This window comes from Nicotiana sylvestris, chromosome 6 (genome assembly GCF_000393655.2).
Source record: "Nicotiana sylvestris chromosome 6, ASM39365v2, whole genome shotgun sequence".
NCBI lineage: Eukaryota > Viridiplantae > Streptophyta > Magnoliopsida > Solanales > Solanaceae > Nicotiana > Nicotiana sylvestris.
Window position 1 is genome coordinate 137,081,343 of NC_091062.1, and position 17,534 is coordinate 137,098,876.

Below are 17,534 nucleotides of genomic sequence, written 5' to 3' on the forward strand. Positions count from 1 at the left end.
ATAGGTAAGATTACAAGTTAGTGAAGTTAAAAGCCTATAAGGTAGGTCGTGGTTTTTTGATCCCCTTATGTGGGATTTTTCCACGTAAAAATCCTCTGCCTTATTTACTTACTGCTTTACTAAGTGCTCTCAACAGAATCTTGTAGAGGACCAGGTACTCTACGATTTGGTGAATCCATACAATCTAACAAGTACATTATTTCTCTGTGTGCAAGACTAGATAGATACTCACTTAGCCCCATACCTCTCCCATTCCCTCAAAATGAGGGGAAACCACGAGGTGATAAGGGAAGATATTTAAGATCCTTCGTTTACTTGCAATTTAGATCCCGTTTAGTTATAGATTTTTTTTTTTTTTTTTTACAATTTCCTAAAAGAAATTTTGAAAACATTATTTGTTCATGAATTTGGATAGACGAGGATGTCACGAACCGTATAGGAGTGGAGTGGATAAAGTGCCACCGAAACTCAAAGGCAAGTCCTATAGAGCGGTGGTTAAAATCGGCCATGTTGTATGTGGTTGAGTGTTGGGCACCAAGAATTCTCATACCCAGAAGATGAAAGTGGCAGAAATGAGGATGTTGAGATGGATGTGCGGGTACACTAGACTGGATAAGATTATGAATGTGGATAGTCGGGAGAAGGTGGGCATGGCTCCCATGGACGACAAGATGCAGGAAGCGGGGCTTAGATGGTTCGGGCACGTGCTGAGGAGAAGCATAGATGGCCCGGTTAGGAGATGTGAGCGGTTAGCACTGACATGTACGAGGAGAGGTAGAGGGCGGCCTAAGAAGTATTTGGGTGAGGTGACCAGGCAGGAGATAGCGCGATTATAGATCTCCGAGGACATGACTCTGGATATGAAGGTGTGGAGGTCCAGCATTAGGGTTGTAGCTTAGGAGGGAGTCGAGCGTTTTTCTTTGTTGTTCCGGGGGCGGGGTTGGCCTGATAATATTTTGTTGTGGGTTATGTTAGTGGTTTATGTATTTTCCTCATTATTTTCTATGATATTATTGCTGCTTATTGTTATTATTTTTACATCTACTTTTTTATTTCTTACGATGTTGTTACTATTTTTCTAGCTTCTATTGTTGTCACTAATCTATTATCTATTATTTATTTTTCTCTTCTTGAGCCGAGGGTCTATTGGAAACTGTCTCTCTACCCCTCCGAGGTAGGGGTAAGGTCTACGTATACTCTATCCTCCCCAGACCCTATTTATGATTTTACTTGGTTGTTGTTGTTGTATTTGTTCATGATTTTGATTAATCTTCTAAAAATAATTGAAGAATAATTTAATTTTTTTAAAGTAAAATGAATATCAAAACACAACTTTAACTTTCAAAAATTATTTTTCAACACAATTTCGAAAACTTTATATTTTAAGTTTCAACTAGATTTATGTCCAAAGGCTTAATCTCGTATATGTGGAATTTATTGTTAAAATAGCACGAGCTAGCCATTTTTCAGACTTGTCATTCAAAAATAGTCAGTGTTTGCCAAGTCATTGAAAAATAGCCACTATTTTGCTACAACACAGACCGATCTAGCATAATATACTGGAGTTCGGTGCACGTGTGTATGAACTTCCAGCATATTATGCTGGACCGATATACTTTGCTGACTCCAGTATATTATGCTGGACCGGTATCTTTACATGAAAAGTGTCTAAATTTCGATTACTTTTGAAACTGTGGCTATTTTTGAATGATCACTTGTAAATCTGACTATTTTTGAATTTTTTCCGAATTTATTAATCGGAGTTCGCCCATGGGCCATCAAAGGGAACACTTCCTACCACGTATTTCTCTATTCTCAGTTTCTCACATACTAAATTCAAGACTTTTAATTAAGGGGATAGAGATTTTTTTTTTCTCATTCCATCACACCCTTGAATATTATTTTCTCATGTTTGGATTGTAAAAACAGACATATACTCCCTTTGTCACAATGTATTATGAAGCTACTAGTTCAAATGAACTATTTTTGTCAATCTCCTAATATTGGTATTAGTTGGTCCTACATTAATTTAGTAACAGTTTACCTTCCATTTACTGACCATATAAATAGCCAAAAGCCAATTGGTGACGATTTTTGATAGTAAGCATGTAATGATAACTAACAAAATGTGATAACTTCATTAGTAAACAACCTAATAGTACGCCAATGTGTATAAATTATATCATATAAAAATCATTTAAGTTATATACATTATCGTGTAAAACTTTTATATAGTCAGTATATTTTAACCCGTTATAGCGGTTTAAATACAATTTTTTCCATCTTACAAATGACTGCATATTATAAACGGTTACTTGCGGTTACATTTTAAGCAAGATTGCATAAATATACTATCAATTTATAAAACTAAACCCAAGAAGGAAAATGAAAGAAAGTTTTGGACACGCTAAATAGATCACATGCATTCATGGTTTTCTGTAACCAGTATTTCAGTGTTTTGATGCCCTTAAATATACATTTGGTACCTCTTTCTCCTTTTTGTCTTATCATATACATATATATGCTTTTTCAGAGCGCTTGTTTCATCAATAATACACGGATAACCTGTTGGTTTTTTTTTAATGTATTTAATTAATCTATATTTATATTATATTAAAAGCACGAAGACCCTTAGTGAAATGACGTTCGCATTTTTTACCCTTTAAAACATAGCATTCACATTGGACAATATAGTAATTTAAGTATTTCATTAATATTTAATAAAAATTTAACAATCTTGGAATGTTAACGAGATTATTTGGTAAATTTTTGCCACAATTATTTGTTATTAATTTTGCTTTAATTATTTAGTATAATGTTTCTTCACGTTTCTTACATAGAAAAGTTAATAAAAAAGTTTCCCTAAACTTTCGCTTCCCTATGACTTCGTTTGTTTGCCTTAATTATTTGGTAAAACTTGTCTTCATGTTTCTTACACAAGGAAAGTAAATAAAAAGAATTTCCTGCACTTTCGCTACTTGGTTCACTCTCATTAAATGACCGTCTGTCTATTGGACTTTGGTTAAATTCTCTTTATTCTTTGGAGTAGTAAATATTTGGTAATTTTTTCTTACACTAGAATAGTTAATAACATTTTTTCTTAAACTTTTACTACTTTGTTCAACTTTCAATAAATCACTTTATTTGTCATTAAATTATCTAAACTAGGAAATTTTGTAGTTAGATTCTCCACGAGCATATAATTCCTTTTATGTATCAATTTGTGTACTAAAATATTTCTATAAAAAAACCTACAATGTCATAATTTAATTGTCAACTTCGCCCTATTCCAACACCATAATTTCAGGTTTTGTATCTTTTACTAATATCAACATATTTTATTACTTCATATTTTGCAAGTACGTTTGCATGCACCAAATTTTATTGTTGCATCAACAATTTATCTTTATTGTTGCATCAACAAATTGTTATTATATAATTTTTGTTTCATGTTTTGGACGTGGCTAATTTCACATCTCACATAATTTACAAATTTAATACATATTATCGAACAATTGCAATTCATCACAAAAATCGATTAGACATTTGATCTAAGTCTTATTACTTAAATTAGTATTTTTTTTCTTTGCTATATGATAAATAATACTTATTGCTATGCCAGCTCAAGTTGCTTGTTTTAAAAAAAATTAAAATTAGACTATCTCCTTTAATTCTGTGTAATATTAATACTACATGATTTGCATTATTTGCAATTGACATGCTTGAATCACTTAGATTTCAACAATTACATCTGTTCAGGTAAACAATCTTCCTTATATCATAAAAATAATCAATTATTGAATTAGTCACTTTGATAACTTATAAAACTCTTATGCATGCTTTATTTTAGGTACACTTGAATGGCCAGTGAAAAGGAATTGTCAAGACCAGTATGTCCCAATTAATAGTCTAAGAGTATCTGATTCGTGTTGGGTAATACGAGTGTTAGTGTTTGGGAGTGGAATAGTAAAAGAGTTCAACAATAAAACAAATCAAGGTACCCGAAAAATTGTGACATTAGTTAATGAATAGGTAATTTTTATTTTGTATCAATATTTTATTTCATGTCTTTTCATATTATAGTTTTAACAATCAGATTAGCTTAAAGTGAAACTTTTTACCGGGAACAAAAATTCACGCTATACTTTTCAATGGTTATATTGAGAAGTGGGAAAATTATTTACAACAAAATAAGATTTGTTACATCATAAACGGACACATCAATAGTGCCAATCCTAATTTCCAATCATCACACAAGGAGCTTGAGATTGGATTTAAGGTGAAAACTTTAGTTGAAGAAAGCAATACTCACTTGTTGGCCATTGGTTTTTCAAATAATTTTATTTCATTCGATGAGGCATCAAAGTGCACCAATCGAATAAATTTTGGTAAGTTATTTAGATTTCATCCAGTAATCTTTCACTAAATATATAAATAATATTTTATTTCTGTTCGCCTTATTAATTTTTTGATAATATACATTACAACATCCAAGCTTCGTTGTACCACTCAATTTAGTGTCTACACGCTGAATACAACTATTTCTTTAATGTAATAATTTTTTTGCATCGTCAATTGCTATTATACTTAATTCATTCTTATTCAATTAAATATGCACTATTTTAGACAGTTTACCATTTAAATATTTGTTACATCATCAATTACCTTTATACGTAATTCATTCTTATTCTACCTAATTAAAATACGCTCTTTTGTGCATAACGCATAATACACGTGCAACGCACGTACACTAAATCTAGTATATTAAATACTTAAAAGATGGTGAATGAAAAATGGAGGGAAATGAAATTTTTGAGTGAAATTTTAAGTTTTCCCCCTTGGTAAATGGATATTGTCCCATATTGGAAGAGGAAGAGGGTTTTTATGGGTATATAAGCAATTGCTCTTCTTCTAGCTCTTAAAGTGTTGAGAAGAAGGCAAGCCTCGCACTGCCGCCGTCGTCGCTCGCTCAGCTCGGCTTCAGATTTGGATTTGGTCAAACGATTGATTGATTGATTAACTTTCTGGATAAAATTTATTTGTTAATAGTAAAATATTAACAGAAATGTTTTTGAATATTTATTTTAATAACAGAATATTAATATTAAATTCAATCCATTTTTCTATTTTGGTAACAGAAAATTAACTACCCTCTTCAATTTTCCCTCTTTATTTTCCCTCTTTATTGTTGAGTAAATAGCCATTTATGTAATGGCATTTATGTTGTGGCCGTTTTGAAGAAACAGTCATTCTGAAGAGTTACACCTCTTCAGATTTTAGCCCAACTTTGCCTATAAATACAACACTATTCTGCTCAGAATTTCACAACGATTTTCTGAGTTTCTCCTCCTTCTTCTGCATACTTTTAGCATCAAACAAAGCAACCGTAAGTGTGATTTGCTGCCGAACTTTGTGTTCACTGAAACACTAGGGTTTGAAGTACCACTACACCAGTGTGTAATTCGTTCTATCCTGGGAGGAAATAATCCATAACCTTGGGTACTAGGAGGGGATTAATTCTTTAAAGAAATACTGTGAATTCAGTGGGCTCGAATTAATTACTGTTTCGTTTATATTTACGTTTATACGCTAACTTTCTTTTCTCCAGAATTATTATTTACAAATACAGCAAGTAAGAAGATATCAACTAACAAGCTTAAGGAATTTAACTATTTTTTGTATGTGTACTCATTGTTTCTGGAGAGTAAAACCTTTGTGGTTTTGTACTCTATTGGAGATTAAAATCTACGTGATTTTAACGTTTGTGTCATTCTTTTACAGAAATGACTAATGATAATGGAAACCAAGTTGTTACGATGCCAATGCCTCAACGAGCCGAACAACACCGGCAGCATTGGCACCGGCGGAGAAACCCGAAAAATTTTCTGAGATTGATTTCAAGTGCTGGCAGCAAAAGATGTTCTTCTATTTGACTACTCCAAGTCTCCAGAAGTTCATCAAGGATGATGTTCCTGTGTTGTACGATGAAACTCCAGAAACTGAACGCTTTCTCGTGATTGAGGCGTGGAAGCATTTGTGCAAGAATTATATTCTAAGCGGGCCGGAGGATGCTTTGTACAATGTCTACAGTGGCGTAGAAACGTCAAAAGAACTGTGGATTGCGCTTGAAAAGAAATACAAAACCGAAGATGCCGGGTTGAAAAAATTTGTTGCTGCAAACTTTTTGGACTACAAAATGGTAGATAGCAAGTCTGTTATTACCCAAGTCCAGGAATTGCAAGTAATCCATTCACGATCTCCTTGTTGTAGGTATAAATCAAATTAATATTGATGTTGAAAATAGTAATCTTAGTATTTTTACTAACAAAAATTTCATTGAAGGTCTTGTCGTCAATGAAGCATTCCAAGTAGCAGCGATGATTGAGAAGTTGCCTCCTTTGTGGAAGGACTTCAAAAACTACTTGAAACACAAACGCAAGGATATGTCCCTTGAAGATCTCATTGTTCGGTTGAGAATCGAAGAGGACAACAAAGCTGCTGAAAAAAGAGGCCGTGGAAACTCAACAATAATGAGAGCAAATATTATTGAAGAGAACAAAAAAAGGAAGAAGGCTTCTGGACCAAAATATAACCCAAGCAAGAAGCGGTTCAGTGGAAACTGCTACAACTGTGGAAAAAACGGACACAATTCTATGGAGTGTCGTGCTCCGAAAAAAGACAAGAAGAAGGGTCAAGCAAACATGGTTGAAAAGCATGATGATGTTGATGACTTATGTGTCATGCTTTTCGAATGCAACTTGGTGGGCAATCCTAAAGAGTGGTGGATTGATTCTGGAGCCACTCGCCATGTTTGTGCTATTAAAGAAGCTTTTGCTACTTATGCTCCTGTTGGACCCGATGAGACGATTTCTATGGGAAATATTGCAAAGGCCAAGATTGAAGGATGTGGGAAGATATTTCTCAAAATGACTTCCGGCAAAGTAGTGATTTTGAACAATGTCCTTCATGTTCCCGAGATTAGGAAGAATTTAGTTTCTACTGGACTTCTTGTTAAGAATGGTTTTAAATGTGTTTTTGTTTCCGATAAGGTTGTAATAAATAAGTAAGAATAAAATATTTGTAGGAAAAAGTTACCTCACTGAGGGCCTTTTCAAGCTGAATGTAATGGTTGTTGAAAATAATAATAAAATTTCAGCTTCGTCTTACTTGAGTCAAATAAATTATGGCATATACGTTTGGGTCATGTTAATTATAAACCTTGCGGAAAATAATTAATTTGGAAGTATTGCCTAAGTTTAAATGTAACAAATCAAAATGTCAAGTATGTGTGAAATCTAAGTATGTTAAACATCCTTATAAGTCAGTTGAAAGGAATTCAAATCCTTTAGACTTAATTCACACAGATATTTGTGACATGAAGTCAATACCATCTCGTGGTGGAAAGAAGTATTTCATTACTTTTATTGACGATAGTACTCGATATTGCTATGTTTACTTCCTTAATAGTAAAGATGAAGCAATAGACGCATTCAATCAATACAAAAATGAAGTTGAAACGCAACTTAACAAGAAAATCAAAATGCTAAGAAGTGATAGGGGTGGTGAATATGAATTCCCTTTTGAGCAAATATATTTAGAATATGGAATTATTCATCAAACAACGGCCCCTTCCACGCCCCAATCCAATGGGATTGCAGAAAGAAAGAATCATTCATTAAAGGAGATGATGAACGCATTATTGATAAGTTCTGGTTTGCCACAGAACTTGTGAGGGGAAGTCGTTCTTACGGCTAGCCGAATACTAAATCGAGTACCCCATAGCATAACACAATCCATTCCATATGAAAAATGGATTAACTTTTGGTCAAACGATTGATTGATTAACTTTTTAGACCAAATTTATTTGTTAATAGTAAAATATTAATAGAAATGTTATTAAATATTTATTTTAATAACAGAATATTAATATTAAATCCAATCCGTTTTTCTATTTTGGTAACAAAAAATTAACTACCCTCTTCAATTTTTCCTCTTTATTTTCCCTCTTTATTGTTGAGTAAATAGCCATTTATGTAATGGCATTTATGATGTGACCGTTTTGCAGAAACAGCCATTCTGAAGAGTTGCACCTCTTCAAATTTCAGCCCAACTTTGGCTATAAATACAACACTATTCTGCTCAGAATTTCACTACGATTTTCTGAGTTACTCCTTCTTGTGCATACTTTTAGCATCAAACAAAGCAACAGTAAGTGTGATTTGCTGCCAAACTTTGTGTTCGCTGAAACACTGGAGTTTGAAGTACCACTACACCAGTGTGTAATTCGTTCTATCCTGGGAGGAAATAATCCATAACCTTGGGTACTAGGAGGGGATTAAATTCCTCAAGAAAATACTGTGAATTCAGCGGGCTCGAATTAATTACTGTTTCGTTTATATTTACGTTTATACGCTAACTTTCTTTTCTCCAGAATTATTATTTACAAATACATCAAATAAGAAGATAGCAACTAACACAACCTTCGTCACCACAATCAAAAAAAATGTTGCCTGCTTCTGGTTCTTCTGCCTTGGTTACAATGCATGTCCACCCTTCACTACACTTGCATATAACCTTATCTTTTGAGGACACTTCTATAATTTTTTGTGAATCTCAAATCTCTTTTACAGCTTCACCCCGTCATAAGAAAAATCAAAAGATTAGCAAATCAAATACTATTCTTTTTCAAAAGTAAATAGTTTTATTTTTCATACCATGATTATTTGTGAGTTTCATAAGATTGTAAGTCCAAGCACCAAATATTGCCCCTAAAATTGGCCCTATAATGTAAATCCATAATCCTTTGTAATGACCTGTAACAAATGCCGGTCCCAAACTCCTTGCAGGGTTCATTGATTCCCCTGTTAGTGGCCTGTGTGTCAACAAAATATATTTATCCTTTAGATAAAAGCATATGTTTCATAGCAATTTCCCTCTCTAATTTTTGTTATTTTTTAATCTTTAATAAGACTCAACCAGCTTTAGTTGAAACAAATTAAATGAATATCATCTTGTTGCATACTCTTACCAAGTCTAGAAGAAGAAAAGGAACAACAACAGACCTAGTTAATCTCACAAGTGGGGTCTAGGGAGGATAGTATGTACGCAGCCTTGCCCCTACCTTGTGAAGGTAGAGAGGCTGTTTCCAATAGATCCTCGGTTTGGAAAAAGCAAAGTCTCAGCATAGTCAGAAGAAGAAGAACAACAAACCCAGTATAATATCACAAGTGGGGTCTAAGGAAGCATAGTCAGAAGATAAGGAAAAAAGAAATATTAATTTCATTTAGAAAATAGACATTAATTTGGGACAAACTAAGAACAACAAATGAGAACTTGAAATTGCAGTGAAAAGAGCAGTACCCGGAGAACAATATATCAAGTGAAACAGTGGCTCCAATTGCAACCCCAGATAAATGTTTCATCTGCAACAAAGCCATATTGTAAGATATACTAGATTACATTACACTCTGCAATCAACATTTTCAGTAAAATAAAATGTGGTATTGATTAAATATACTGATAGCGTAAAAATACTTTAAACTATCAGTGAATATAAATTAAGAATGTTAGTGAAATAGGAGTACTAACAGCTCGATCATCAGTAGCAACACCAGAGATGACAAACATGAGGTAGAATGTGGCTATGAACTCTAGTACCAAAGCTTGCATATTTGTTCCTGCTGGAACTGTCCCTACAAACTGGTCTTCTTTGCCATTAAATATTAATCGAAGGCTTCCACTAGCTAGAGTGGATCCTATTACTTGAACCAAAATATAGGCCGGTACCTGCACAATTAATCCAATAATTAACAATAACGAAAAAAAAAAAACAGCCCGGTGCATAAAGTATTCCGCGCTCACGCAACGCCCACACCCTAAGGGGGTGTAATGTATGCAGCCGACCCTGATGCAAGCATCAATAGCTGATTCCATGGCTCGAACCCATGACCTATAAACAGAGGTGGATGTAGAATTTATATTTTATGGGTTCAACCTTTAAGGTTTTTAGCATTGACCCATTATCTTTTTAAAGGTATGGGTTCAAATTGCTATATATTGCAATATTAATGAATTTGTACATCTAAATTTATGCTCCGCGTTAAAAGTATTGGGTTCAATTGAACTCGGTGCCGATACATTGCATCCGCCTCTGCCTGTAGGTCATATGGACACAACTTGACGGTTGCTCCAAGGCTCCCTTCGTGTAATATGAATTCATAAATTTGTGAATATAAAGGAGAGTTGTGAATAGTATTAATTCCATAGTTTACCTGATTCCATGGAAACCTTTTGCAAGTGGCGAAAGCAATGGTTACAGCAGGGTTGAAATGTGCACCAGAGACATGACCAACAGAGTGAATCAAGACCATAACAACAAGTCCCCAAACAGATGCAATTCCAGGTAGTGTGACAACGTTGTCCTTGTTTATATTCAACACTATAGCAGCACAGCCAGCAAATATCAACATGTACGTTCCCACAAGCTCTGCAATCAACTGTAAAATATAGTGAAAAAATTAAGCCTTTAATAGCTGGGAAATTAACAAGATTTGCGATCATAAATATGAGGACTAGTGCGTATTGAAGATATGATGGTCACACATTTTTTGACATTGTGTCAGAGCATACAGAGGTCCAGGTTTCACGTCTCACTACCAATCATTATCAAAGATCTTTCACGTATTTCGTTCAATAAAAAGAAAAAAGCCTACATGTGAATTAAACATTATTGACAAATCAAACATGGCCATTTAATTTATCCAATCTATTATAACTTGCCTGAAATATTTGACTGGATATATTCATATATTTGACACTCTACGTACATACGAATCAAGAAACTTGAAACTCGAGATTAAATTACTGCATTCAATCAAGATCGCAAGCTTAAGAAAAATTTCACTGAATTCGGGAAGAATATGAAGAAATCAAACTACCTTTTGCACGAAATGCACACTTATCGCATTTTGAATGTTTTTGCGGAGTCGTAGTACAAGTGTTGGATGCTGTAAAGCTTCGATTTGCACCAGAAATCAAAGAAGAAATTGTACATTAGGGATTGAGAGAAGAAAAACAAAGAAGAACAGTAAAAATGAATTCCTTCGCTACTGAAGGTTCTGGAATTTTGTATTTTTATACACAAGAGTAAAAATGTAAAGAGCTAATGCTAATTATGTGGGCTGACCCGGAGTGTGGGCTGCTAAGCCCAATACAAATAAATACACTTCAAACTTCTGCATATACTATGTAACTCCAATACCCCCCCCCCCCAAAGTTGGAGGGTGGGCACACACCCAACTTGGCAGCCAAAGAATGATGAACTCCACCTGTCAAGCATTTGGTAAAAATGTCAGCCAACTGGGAATTAGTAGAAACATGATGTAAAGAGATCAAACCATCAGCCAACTTGGTCCGGATAAAGTGATAGTCAACCTCTATATGCTTCGTGCACTCGTGGAAAACAAGGTTCTTGGCTATGTGAATGGCAGTTTGATTTTCACAGAAAACAGGGAGAGGAGTGGAGACTTGTAAGCCCAAGTCGGACAACAAACGGACCAGCCAAGACAACTCAGCAACAACTTTGCTCATGGCCCTATATTCAGCCTCAATGGAGGATAAAGAGACCACATGTTGTTTCTTGGACTTCCAACTAATAAGACTACCACCCAAGAACACACAAAAACCACTAACAGAACGGCGAGAATCAGGGCAAGCAGCCCAATCACTATCACAGTAGCCAACCAAAGAACAATCAACATAATCATTAAGAAATAGACCAACATCAGAAGTCCCCTTTAAGTAGTAGTGTTAACACGTAAAGCAGCAGCCATGTGAGGGACTCTAGGTGTTTGGAGAAACTGACTAAGGTGTTGGACAGCGAAGCAAATGTTAGGGCGAGTATGGGTAAGAAAATTAAGTTTCTCTATGAGGCTGCGATATGCGCCAGGTCTGGGCAGAAGGTCACCAACATCAGAATGCAACTTATCATTCAAATCCAATGGACATACAACAGAATCTCACATCAGAACAGTCAAAATCAGCAAGTAAATCAGAAATGAACTTTTATTGATGCAAAAGGACACCAGAAGAATAATAATGAATCTGAATACCCAAGAAATAATGGAGAAGCCCAAGATCCTTTATTCAAAATTGGTCATCCAGAAAACTTTTCAAGGCAGCAATTTCAAGCATATCATCCCCTGTTAGAATGATATCATCTACATATACAGCGAGAAACACAGTAGACTGAGGTGATTTCTTCATAAACAAGGAGTAATCATTTAAAGAATGACTATAACCTCTAGAACAAAGGGCAGGGGACAATTTAGCATACCATTGGCGAGAAGCCTGACGCAAACCATACAAAGATTTATTCAATTTACAAACCAAAGTATTAACAGGAGAGTCAGAAGCAACAGACAGCACTGGGGGGAGTTTCATGTACACCTCTTCATCCAAATCACCATGTAAAAAGGCATTATTGACATCCAATTGGAACAAAGACTATTTCTATTTAACGACATAAGCTATAAGACATCGAATAATACACATTTTGATGACAAGAGAAAAGGTTTCATGAAAATCAATACCCTATATTTGTGTATCTCCTCGTACGACTAGCCTAGCTTTGTATCTTTCCACATGACCATCAGCTTTATATTTGATTTTGTACTTACAACCAATTGGCTTCTTACCTTTGGGTAGTTCCACAATATCCCAAGTTCCATTAGCTTCTAATGCCTCAAACTCTTTCCTCATAGCTTCTTGCCAAGCTGGATTGGCAGCAGCCTGAGCATAAGAGTGAGGCTCAACTGCTGCATGTTGAGCAACAGAAGTGGAGGCAGTAGAGGAGCAAGAAATAGAAGGGGGAAGTTGAACTACATAGTTTTGAAGATGAGAAGGGAGATGATGACTTCTAGTAGACTTTCTAACTGCAGGGAGAGGTGAAACAGGAGTTGGTGAAACAGGAGCTGGTGAATTGGAAGTAGGAGAAGAAGTGACAGATGGAAGAGGAAAGAAAGAAGAAGGAGAAGAAGGAGGATCAGAGGAAAAATTAGAGGTAGATTCATCAAGATAAGAAGGAAAACTAGGAGGAAAAAGAGAGGAAGGAGAGGGAGAGGAAGAATAATGGAGATGGAGGGGAAAAAATAGACTCATAAAAGAGGACATCTCTGGAGACAAAAGTATACTTATTCTTAAGATTTTAAAGCTTGTAGCCTTTTTTGCCAAAAGGTTAACCAATAAAGATACAAGGGACAACCCTAGGTTGAAATTTATCCCTATGACACTTGGGCACACTTGCATAACAAAGGCAACCAAAAGTTTTTAAATAACTATAAGAGAGTGCTTTGCCATAAAGAATTTCATATGGGGATTTGTTAGATAAAACAGAGGAAGAAAATCTATTTATAAGATAAGTGGCTGTTAAAACACAATCCCCCCAAAATTTTGTTGGAAGTTTGGATTGGAACAATAGAGCTCTTGATGTTTCCAGCAAGTGTCTATATTTACTTTCAACAACCCCATTCTGTTGTGTGTATGAGGGCATGTAGTTTGGTGTAGGATCCCATTATCAGAAAAAAAATTGGCAGGCTAAGTTTGAAGAACCAAGCTCCAAGGCATTATCACTTCTGATTGTTTGAACAAAAAGATTAAATTGTGTTTTGACCATGACAATAAAAGTTTTAAGTAAAGTAAAAGCATTGCTCTTGGAATTCATTAAATGTGTCCAAGTGGCCCTACTAAAATCATCTACAATTGTCAACAAATATTTAGCACCAGAATAAGTTTGGGTATGATAAGGCCCCCATGTATCAATATGAATGAGTTGAAACAGAGAAGTAGAGTTGGATGTACTATCGAGAAAAGATAATCTAGCTTGTCTGGCCAAAGGACAGATAGAACAAGTAAAAGGCTGTTTAGTAGACAAATCAGAGGAAACAGAAGGTATACTCTTCAATTTTGTAAAAAAAAAGATGTCCCATTCTATTATGCCAAATCATATCAAGATTATTCACATGTTGTACAGAATGAACAGATGAAACAGAGGGAACCATACTTTTATTTGGGCTACAGACAGAAGTATTCAAAGATGAGCTAGTTACATTCTGCACAACATTATTCAAAACAGAATCAGAAGGGGATGAACTAGATACATTCTGGACAACATTATTCAAAACAGAAGCAGAAGGGGATGAACTGGAAAGGTGATGAAGTTTGTATAGCCCTTGGTCCAGTCTACCAAAAACCAGAAGCTTCTTCCTGGAAAGGTCCTGTATCAAGCAGGAACAAGAAGTAAATATGACTATGCTATAAAATTGTTGAATCAACATATGCACAGAGATGAGATTGTACTTGAAAGTAGGTATGTAAAGCACTTTGTGCAAGACAAATGAAGAGTTCAGAGTGAGTGACCCTGTGCATGTGACTTTTACTTTGTATCCATTAGGTAGACTGACTAAGTAGGGAACAGGAAGTGGAGTAATGTTAAAAAGAAGTTCTTTAGCAGAGGTCATGTGATCAGTTGCTGCAGAATCTACTATCCAAACACTTCTAGCTACACTAGTTAACATGCAAGCAGAATAAGCAACAACACCATTAAGCTCAGGCAAAGAAAGATTACTACCAGCAAAGTTAGCAGACCCCTCAAAGTTGGGTTGAAGACTGGAATCAACAAGACTGGATTGTTGCAGCAAACTCAAGAGTTGGGAATACTGCTCCTAGTAAGACCAGGTATACCAGAAACTGGACCATTGGAACCAACATTTGCAGAACTAAAGTTTTCAGAAGACTCAACATTTGCAGCAGTGCCAAACTTTCTGCCATTGGTAAACTTGTAACCTTGTGGAAATCCAATCAATTTATAACACTTATCAATTGTATGACCACTCTTTTTGCAATACTTACAGAATAAGTCTTTGTTCTGATTAGAAACAAGCCTCTGATTATGTGAGTCAAAATTAACCTTTTGAGTGTACTGCCTTTGGGGCTGAAAATGAGGAAGAAACCTAGTAGGTGTAGTTGCATTTGCATTGAAAGATGCCAGGTCAGGTGTGAAATGAGTATTGAGAGTCACTTGTCTCTGCTTTTCATCTTGTAGAAGAATGTTATACACATTATCAAGTGGAGTGAATTCATCATGAGGATATTGCTTCTGACAGTTATATAAGTTTCATTCAGGCCCATTAAGAATTGGTGAACTTTATTTTCTTCATCTTCCCTCAACAAACACTTCTTTGCAGTACAAGTGCATGTATTTGCATGATTTGAACCCATAACCCCCAATTCATCAGATAATTTCTTTAACTTGTTGAAATAAGAAGTTATATCAAGAGGTCCCTGACATGTAGAAGCCAATTTTTTTTTAATTTTAAATTTCTTTGTTCCATTTATAGTTCCATACCTATTGTTCAACTGTTTCCAGATGCTTTCAACAGTATCAGAATATTGGAAACTCTCAGCAATCTCAGGTGTGAGTGAGCTGGTTAGCCAGGATATAACCATGTTGTTACATCTGTCCCGCTGTTTAGACTCAGGGGAATCAGCAGCCGGTTTGGGAAAACTACCATCAATGAAAGCAATTTTATTCCTAGCCGACAAGGATACAATAATGCTCCTTCTCCACCCACCAAAACCACAACCAGAAAAAGGAACAACAACTAAGGACATCCGAGATATATAAGATGAATGAAGGAATAATGGACTAGAAGCACGTGGTGTAAATTCAGAATCACCAGTAGTACTACTAGACCCGTTAGTCATGACTGAAACTAGACGGAGCAACACCGACAGAAATATACCATGAAAATTAACAGAAATATACCACAGGGTTTAACTTCAACAACCAGTGCTCAATAACCAGCAGAAGCAGTAAAAAAAATAAAACGTGTTTACCAGCTTTCTTCGCAACCGGAGAAGAACAACCTTGAAAACCCTAGTTTCGAACCTTCTCTCGAAACCGGAGAATTTCGACAAAATACACTGACAATCAGAGTGAGAGCTTAACAAAGTGGAAGAAAATCACTGTGAAACCAACAAATCTTCGCCGGAAACCAGGAAATCGACGATGTGAGTGAATCCCGACGAAAATCAGACCATGAATGGAATTGGACGAGGGTACCATCGATCGACTCGAGAGATGAAGATTTCCAATATTCCCGGCTCTGATACCATGTAAAGCTTCGATTTGCACCAGAAATCAAAGAAGAAATTGTACATTAGGGCTTGAGAGAAGAAGGAACAAAGAAGAACAGTAAAAATGAATTCCTTCGCTACTGAAGGTTCTGGAGTTTTGTATTTTTATATACAAGAGTAAAAATGTAAAGAGCTAATGCTAATTATGTGGGCTGACCCGGCAGAGCGTGGGCTGCTAAGTAATGTGGGCTGCTAAGCCCAATACAAATAAATACACTTCAAACTTCTGCATATACTATGTAACTCCAACAGATGCTGCTGGGGATGGATAGCTATTAATCCTCAACGAAGTAGCTCGTATTCCATCAACTACTGGTAATTCCTCCATACTTTCGCTTTGATTATTTGCTCCAACAAACACAGACAATAAAAATGGCAGAACAAGAAATAAGCTGTTGACTTCTTCAGCTACTTGTATATATATAATTGAAGTTGACATAACTTATTTTTACTATTAATTTTTAATGTGGATGTGGGGTGGGAGTGGAGGGATTGATTATAGGCATTACATATTTTTTCAGAATTTCTTCTAATTAAATAAGATGGATTACGCACGTCTTAATGGAAATGCTGAGCAGCAAGGAACATAAGTTTGAAGTTTTCTGATGTGTTGTTCAAATAAACTATATATTCATGTCAACCTCCTCATGATGATGCTAATAACTGGCGGAATATAATCTAAAAAACTTTATTTTATGTATACTGGCAATATAAAATTACTTTTATTCTGTGAAGTAACTAAAAGCCAGTTCGTAACTTTTGAGCAAGCTGCAAACTAAAGATGACAAGTGGCATTTTACAATGGATAAACAACCTTATAAGAAAAAAGAACTGTACTTTTCAGAGAAATCTTATTGATTATTATATGCAAATAAATTAATTGAACAAGTCGTAATTAAGTAGTTTTATATTTCAACCACCAATGTTTAAAAGAATAAATAGATATATAATATATCAAGTAAGTTTCTGACCAACTACTACTCATAAACAATCCACATGTAAACGTCAAACACACGTATGATGAAAACTCAAAGTCAACCAATGACAAAATAATTGAAAGGGAAATGAGTATTTTTCATCAAAATTCCAACCAATTAAGGAGTATTCCGTAGTTGGGGAAAAAATTTAGAATCTATACTAGAATTTACATACGTGATGATACAAGTATAGCTGCTGCCATATCTGGAGAAGGCTTTGCTTGACTAATTTGGTAATTTTAGAAAACGGTTCAATTTATATACATAAACAGTTTAATGTAACGCATCTTCATATTTTAAGTGTATGTTCAAGCCAAGTAACGCGCTTTATTTTCCAGATTAATAAACTCAAATTTTAATAGA

At 35.1% G+C, this 17,534-nt stretch overlaps 2 protein-coding genes across 3 annotated transcripts; both read right to left on the reverse strand.

Annotated features, from left to right (window-relative positions):
* Positions 1–8,373: 8,373 nt before the first annotated feature.
* LOC104226791 (aquaporin NIP1-1-like) lies at positions 8,374–16,638 on the reverse strand. 2 transcript variants are annotated; one of them, XM_070147555.1, is made up of 8 exons: positions 15,895–16,638; positions 11,186–11,327; positions 10,938–11,014; positions 10,272–10,496; positions 9,589–9,786; positions 9,361–9,422; positions 8,715–8,872; positions 8,374–8,621 (listed from the first exon to the last, which is right to left on the reverse strand). In XM_070147555.1, the coding sequence occupies exons 2-8, from the start codon at positions 11,238–11,240 to the stop codon at positions 8,614–8,616; spliced, it is 783 nt and encodes a 260-aa protein (XP_070003656.1). In that variant the 5' UTR covers positions 11,241–11,327; positions 15,895–16,638; the 3' UTR covers positions 8,374–8,613. The 2 variants fall into 2 exon arrangements, with proteins under 2 accessions (XP_070003656.1, XP_009777259.1); XM_009778957.2 differs by having other exon boundaries at positions 8,374–8,630.
* Positions 11,331–15,762, reverse strand: LOC138871353 (uncharacterized). The gene is made up of 10 exons (XM_070149225.1): positions 15,202–15,762; positions 14,765–15,154; positions 14,436–14,720; positions 14,028–14,273; positions 13,609–13,915; positions 12,696–13,172; positions 12,168–12,449; positions 11,877–12,016; positions 11,453–11,793; positions 11,331–11,358 (listed from the first exon to the last, which is right to left on the reverse strand). Exons 1-10 carry the CDS (start codon positions 15,760–15,762, stop codon positions 11,331–11,333), a joined length of 3,057 nt encoding a protein of 1,018 aa, XP_070005326.1.
* Positions 16,639–17,534: the final 896 nt, after the last annotated feature.

What these genes read in the sequence shown, in the direction of transcription:
- LOC104226791 (XM_009778957.2), bottom strand. Translation starts at nt 11,240, where the DNA reads ATGCAGAAGTTTGAAGTGTATTTATTTGTATTGGGCTTAGCAGCCCAC. An exon ending in CTTAGCAGCCCACACTCCGG is followed by an intron (nt 11,015 to 11,185) that starts GTCAGCCCACAT and finishes TGCAAATCGAAG; the next exon opens with CTTTACAGCATCCAACACTT. An exon ending in GTGTGCATTTCGTGCAAAAG is followed by an intron (nt 10,497 to 10,937) that starts GTAGTTTGATTT and finishes TATATTTTACAG; the next exon opens with TTGATTGCAGAGCTTGTGGG.
- LOC138871353 (XM_070149225.1), bottom strand. Translation starts at nt 15,762, where the DNA reads ATGACTAACGGGTCTAGTAGTACTACTGGTGATTCTGAATTTACACCA. An exon ending in GTCTACCTAATGGATACAAA is followed by an intron (nt 14,274 to 14,435) that starts GTAAAAGTCACA and finishes TGCTTGATACAG; the next exon opens with GACCTTTCCAGGAAGAAGCT. An exon ending in CTGTTTCATCTGTTCATTCT is followed by an intron (nt 13,916 to 14,027) that starts GTACAACATGTG and finishes TCTACTAAACAG; the next exon opens with CCTTTTACTTGTTCTATCTG.